Source organism: Halyomorpha halys, unplaced genomic scaffold (genome assembly GCF_000696795.3).
Source record: "Halyomorpha halys isolate HHAL.00 unplaced genomic scaffold, Hhal_1.1 Scaffold226.1, whole genome shotgun sequence".
NCBI lineage: Eukaryota > Metazoa > Arthropoda > Insecta > Hemiptera > Pentatomidae > Halyomorpha > Halyomorpha halys.
Window position 1 is genome coordinate 1384889 of NW_027115630.1, and position 7160 is coordinate 1392048.

Here is a 7160-nt window from a genome sequence, read left to right on the forward strand (position 1 = left end):
TAAGAAAACAATAAACATTATTTTAGTGTTTACCACAAAAAATTGACTGAGAACTAATAGTAATTTAAAAAAACAATATCAACAAAATGTGAACACACTTTGAGTGACTCAATTTTGTATTCTTTAATCTCCCAACAAAGACCAGATAGCCACCTGATATAGATCAGAAGCCCCTGGATTTTCCTGCTAGTTTTGGTCCCCAACTTCAGTGTTCCCGCTCTAACATCTGGGGAGGCACCCAATAGGGGACTAGCTAACCCCCACCAAGTTTTAAATAAGTGATCTAAAAACAAATAACTTAAAAGTAAAACAATTTCAATGCTCATTTAAAGAGCATTATCTGAAAAAGGCATCACAAGACTTCAATTAGTATTTTTTAAAAACAACTAAGATGAAAAAATCTGAAGAATATCTATCATTGACACCAACAGTCATTAAATTACTATAAAATTTATAACCTATCAATTAAACATGGACTTTAAAAAATATATTGGGTTAGGACAAAAAAAAAACAAGATTATAAACAATACATTTATTGTAATAACAAAAATAAAATAATAAGAACAGGAATAATAAATCTAATCTAATCTAAATGAAAAAATAAAATAAATTAACAATAAAACATGACAAACATTATGTAATTAACCTTCATAAATTTCTTCTGCACCATAAATTTTTAATAAGTTATCAACTATATCACCCAGGACTTTGGAAAAGTTGCATCATTCTTAAATAAATAAGGTTCTGAGATCAAACACCTAAAACAATAGCAATATTTATTTTACTACTTATTCAAATCAGTATATTAAACCACATAAACAGTAAACAATATTATTTATAGCATTTAGGTCTAAGAGATTAACATCAGGAAATTATCTTAATAGAAAAGAAATACTTCATTGAACCTGTAACAAACAATTGTAAGTAATGAGGTTCAATTGTATTATGTATGAAATTTATTTAAAGGAGAGTGTAAATTTGCTAAATTTTTGTTCCTGAGGATGGTGTATTAGCAATAAGGTAAAACATTTTGATGAGCAGTTAAAATTGGTTAAATGATTTTAATGTACAACTGGTTTAGTACTATTAAATATGAGAAGGATATTGGCAAGCATAATATATGATAAAAGCAATATTAAGAACAAGGTTGTGAGGTATTTCACATTACGCACAAATATATCAGTTAAATGAAAACATTTTATATTCGATTGGCTACACTAAGTGAAAAATATACTACATCGGAGATCGATAACACTACTGTTGCAATATGATTATTCAAAATAATAATCAAGAACCAATGGACTTGTTCTTGATGGATTCCTATAACTTGAATGAATACTACATTATAAACTTCAAAAATTGATTATAGCTTCAAAAAATACTTTTACTTTTTATTAAATGTCTATTACTGCTTGAGAAACTGGGATACAGGAAAGGAGCTAAAATCACAAGGTCCTATTAATAGTAGTATACTCATTTTTATTAGATTAGGAGCTAGCGATGGATTCATTCAACCAAAGGCCATACAGTATGAACAGTTTTAAACTTTAGATAATCCTCATAAACATACAAACTACAGTCGCTGGAAAGCTATTGCTTTATTTATGAAAGTTAAATTTGTCATTGAAAAATTTGATGTTTCATTTAACGAAAAAAATAGCAGCTGAAATTTTGATATGGTGTATAGTATGTGTCCCTAAAAGAGAAATCGCCCTGACTAACGGTGGAACCTGGTTATATTTTCAAAACTGAAACTTCAAAGTTATAAAGTTAGTTCAGTTAAATGGTAGTCGCAGGTGGAAAAAATCCAAGTAATGAGTTTTTCTGCAGTTCTTTATGTTTTAGCAGAGCTGAAATAGAATTTGAAGTTTTAAAACAAATTTTTCTGGCACTTTCAGTGATATTGGCCATAACTGTGAAATCTTCGCACTTTTGTCAAATTTTGTCTGTGACTCCAAGCAATGTATTTTTTAAAAACAATATCTTGTACCAATTTTAAGTTGAAAAAGTTTACTATCAATTTTATTTCTAGTTCAGGAATGTTTGATCAACAGATAAGGAGCTAGAACAAGTTTAATGTTGACAAAATTGTTCTTTGGGTAACCCAAAATCTAAGCATTTCTTAAAAAAACTAAAAATGAACAAATGGAAAGAGCAATAAATTCCCTAACACAAATGAAGTCATTAGTATAGGAGAGTGTGAGAGGCCATCAGAACACTTGGATTTAGAGGGATATTTCGATCATAGCTGTCACACTGGATTAAAACTGTCCATTCTTTCCACAATTTAATTAACTATAATACTATAACATTTAACAAATTATATTCTTTTTTTTTTTGTATTCTGTGGAGTATGAGAGACATCAAAATTGATCATTTATATGTTGGAATTACAGCTGTTATAACTGCTATGAATCATATAATCTTATGTTATTAAAAATAAATGATATATTCTTAGATAATTCTTTAATATACTATTTATATAATCCATAAATTTGTTAATATACTATTAATGAAATTATTTTTAAACAAATAGTAATCTGTTTCTTCTGGAGCATTCCTCCTACCTCAAAGAAAAAAAAATTGTCTTTATGTTTTAGTAATGTTATAAATATATGTAAATAGACAAATCAAAAGAGTGGAAAGGATTGAAGAGGGTTTAACTTCAGTGTGACAGCTATAATCAGCTCAATAAAAAAATTTATGTTCTTTCAAATTGTACAAAGTGAATTACTTCAAAAAATGTATAAGATTAGGAGTTATCTGAAGAAGAACACTGTACACAAATTCTATGAATATTATACTTCCTCTAACCCCTTACCTATTGGTTATACATTCCAAAAATATGAATAAAATTGATAGTAAACTCCATCTACTTAAACTTGGCATAGGATTGTGTTTTTAATCAATTCAATATATAGTTTCTGAGTCACAGGCAAAAATTTGAAGATTTTGGTGTTTTGTTCAATTTATCAGAATCAACCAGGAACTTTGGTTTGAAAATTTAAATTTGTTTCAGCACCTCAAAAGTGGGACCTATTTAATGAGTATAAATAAATTGAAACTAAAGGTAATAATTAGGGACCCCGAGAAGTCATTTCAAAATATTGATCATTAATATTCATTCATTAGGTACACAATTTTGTTTTAATGTTATTTCCAATACATGACTAAAGAAGAAGTAGACTCTGAGATTGCTACATCAATACTGACTGAAAGAAAAATTCCTAATTTTTGGAAAACCGAGCTGGAATTATGATTTTGTCATGAAGAAGCTATATTTTCATGCACAAACATCACCAGTCGCACAACAAAATACGAAATAATAATACCTCTACTAGATTTAGATGTTCTAAAACAAGTAGCAGATTTAATGAAAAATCCTAGTTCTACACCGTATGAAGATATTGAAAAAAGGCTAATTAATGCACATGCGGAATCAGAAAGAAAACGAATTCAGCGGTTGTTAGAAGGCAGGGAATTAGATGATGAAAAACCATCACATTTTATAAGTTCTATGAAACAGTTAGCTGGAGAGGGGTTCTCTTCTGATATCTTGAGGACTCTTAGGCTGAGATCGTTGCCCAGTAATACATAAGTTATATTGTTAGCTACAGGGCACACAGATATAGATAGGCTTGCAGAGGTCGCCAATAAAATCCATGAAGTTGACTCTCCAGGAGAAGTGAGCGCAGTAGCAGTACTGGCTTAAGTTAATATTCACAGAGGCCGTTTTAATAACAAATCTTCACGTTCGAGAGTATCTAGTGGAAAAAGGAGCTCATCTATAAAAGAGAACTGGCTATGCTTTTATCATTATAAATTTAAATATAAAGTAAGAAATGCATCTCTGGAAAACTACAAGGAAGACCGGAAATGGCGTTGTACGGTTCCGCCAATACTTAACGCCATCTGTTCATGAAAGACAGGAAATCCAGGCAATATTTCCTAATTGATACCAGAGCAGTATTATCGGTTGTACCATATGCCAAAAACATTCAACACATAAACATACACCTTATAAGCAATTAATGGCACTAAAACTAAAGCAAATGGAGAAGTGGGGCTCCAGCTAGATTTTGGTCTCAGGCGATCTTTTAAATGGTCGTTTATCAGGGCCGACATGCCTAAAACTATTATCGGTGCTGATTTCATGCTCCATTTCAATTTTATGGTAGATTTGAAGAGGCAGTGACTAACTGACAATACTACATGGCTTTCATCTTATGGTAAAGTTAGTACTGAAATCATCTCCTCCATATCTGCAGTGCCTGATGGGCACATATTCGCCAATTTACTTAGAAAATTTCCAGATATCACCAAACAATCTTCAAGAAAGCAACCTTTAAAGCACTCAACTGAGACCACAGGGATGCCAGTTAATGCAAAAGTATGAAGGCTTGTTCCTGAAAAATACACAGCTGTAAAGGAAGAATTTCGAAGGATGGTAGAACAAGGTATTTGTTGATCTTCGAAAAGTCAATGGGCACACACTCAGCATGTAGTCAAGTCATTAAGAAGGATGGGTCTGTTAGGCCTTGTGCAGACAATAGGCAGCTGAACGCTCAAACCATTCCCGACTGCTACGGTGTTTCGAACATTATAGATTTTCGAAACAATCTCTATGGCAAAAATATAGTATATTTTCTCGTTTAAATCTTGTGAGGGCTTATTATCAGATACCCATAAGAGAACAAGATATAACCAAAACGGCCATAATTACTGCGTTCAGCTTATTTGAATTTATGAGAACGTATTTCTTACAGCGTAATGCTCCCCAAACCTTTCAACGATTCATGGATGGGATATAGAGTGACTTAGACTACTATTTCATTATGATTGATGATATCTTAATCGCTTTGTCTAGTCCAGAGGAACACATCATCTATTTACAGGAAGTTTTTTATTGTTGAGACCAAAACGGTCTGACAATAAATTCAGAAAAATGTGAATTAGGACTGACCGAAATCAATTTTTTTAGGTTACCATATCACACCTAGTGGTATCAGGCCTTAAGATGGCAAAATCCAAGCCAACGTGGATTATCCTAAGCCAAAAGATGTGAAATCACTCAGATGATTTTTGGGAATGGTAAATTTTTTTAGGTCATGTACTCCCAAGGCAGCCACCAGTCAAGCTCCACTCAATAAATATTTGTATGAAGCCAGAAAAAACTACTGTTCTATAGTTGGATGTAATGAGGAGAGCAATAGGGCCTTTGAGAGTTGGAAGAATGGTTTAAAGGATGTAGCGCTCTTCGCTCATCCAAAATACCAAGCTGAATTATCCCTCGTCTGTGACGTTTCGAACAATTGTATGGGAGCTGTGCTCCAGCAGTGGTCACTGTATTCTTATGGTTTTTTATTCTAAATCTATGTCCCAAAGCCAGCGGAATTATTCAGCATATGATCATGAACTTTTGGGAGCGTATTCAGTAGCTCGCCATTTTCGAGCAGACATTAAAAGACAAACTTTCACCATACTTACTGATCAAAAGCCACTAATATATGCCATGTTACAATAGCCAATACAGCATCTCCTTTGCCTATTAGATAGCTTAATTATATCAGCCAGTTTTCAACTGATATATGCCATGTCAAAGGAGACCAAAATGATGTCGCTGACGCATTATCATGGGTGGACGCTTTAAATTTTGGAAACGATATGGACAGGCTTTCCAAATTGCAAGCCAAAGATCAGCAAAGTAATTTGCAGTTCAAGGCCTTAAATTTCCCAGATACTACCACGTTATAACTTGTGAAACCTGTACGCCAGAGGCTCATATATACTTCCCTCAAGCTATACGATAGGAAATTTTTAATACCATGCATCAACCTAGCCATCCTGGAAACAGAGCTATGAGAAGACTCCTTTCTAGAAAGTATTTCTGGCCATCAATGAATAAGGATGTAGCTGACTGGACAAAATGTTGTATCGGCAGTCAAAAGGCCAAAGTCATACGACACACTCCTGGGAAGTTTGAATCTTTTGGATGATTCCACTATATTCACCTTGTGTTCAATCACTGCAGTCTGAGATAAATCAAAATCTTAATTCAAATCTTCAAATCTGATTGAATTTTTATGAAATAACTGGTTCTGGATTTTAATGGAGTCAACTGTATTTGATGGATTTAAATAGATGAAACATGGCCAAATTGTGATATGCCTCTATTTTTGTATAATTTATGACACTTGATAATATGTTTAACCAAAGGTGGTAACAATGTTGTTTGGTTTGGTCACTTATTAATTTTGTTTATTGATTACATAGATGAATGGATTATATGACCAGTTACTTGGTGCTTGACTTCTATTATTGAGATATTCTGTGGAGCTTGAAGATTAGCTCTGTTGTTATGTTTAGACCTCTCGTCCTGATTCTGTTCCCTGTCCGGCTGGGTTGAATAAACTATCCACTTATCCTGAGTGATAGCTGACTAGCGGCAAAATTAAGTTTCCCTAGATAACCTGTGTATCACTCATCAATTTCTTGTTATCACTCATATATGGTACCTACTACTTGCTCATTGGGTATTACTCACTCCGTCTTTTATTTGCCACTAGATGGCAACATTTTAAGCTGCCTTTCAATATGTTTTAGAGGACTTCCTTAAACAAACTGCCCACCTAAATTAAGCTGGGCCAATTTATAATAAATAAAGTTGGATACAAGCAAAGAGGTTATGAACTAACATTACATTACATGGTCAAGATTAGAGGCCTGTCCATATGTGAAGGATACTGACCAGCATTATTAACATAATAACAATGATTTGTAAAATGGTTTAGAATATAATTTACGAACTTACTGAATTGTTTAAAACTGATTGAAAATTTAAAGTGTATAACCACCCAGCAATAGCACCAGTTATAATGATTGGTTAGTATTTTAATAATATAAAATAACAAGAAAAATACCATAACAAATCCCAATGTCTACCAAAGTTTCAGTCTGTTGAAAACATGTGTCATGATTAGAGAAGATGGTCGGGGGGTGCAGTCAGTAAAGAAACAACATAAATAAACAAAAAATATTTATTTATGCCGACGTTTCGACCTGATTTTCAGGTGTTCATCAGGGCTATAAAAACATAAAGACAACAACCATCATTTAGAGAGAGAAAAAAAATATATATAAATAAAAATAAACTAGATAAA

At 32.6% G+C, this 7160-nt stretch overlaps 1 protein-coding gene across 2 annotated transcripts in view; it reads right to left on the bottom strand.

The window, feature by feature from the left end:
- Positions 1-517: 517 nt before the first annotated feature.
- Positions 518-7160, bottom strand: part of LOC106679868 (AN1-type zinc finger protein 2B) — a 46846-nt gene continuing 40203 nt past the window's right edge. For both annotated transcript variants that reach the window (XM_067052617.1, XM_014419245.3), the window contains one exon: positions 518-758. In XM_067052617.1, coding sequence (XP_066908718.1) covers positions 729-758 — 30 coding nt within the window. In that variant the 3' untranslated portion in view covers positions 518-728. The remainder of the gene's footprint in view (positions 759-7160) is intronic.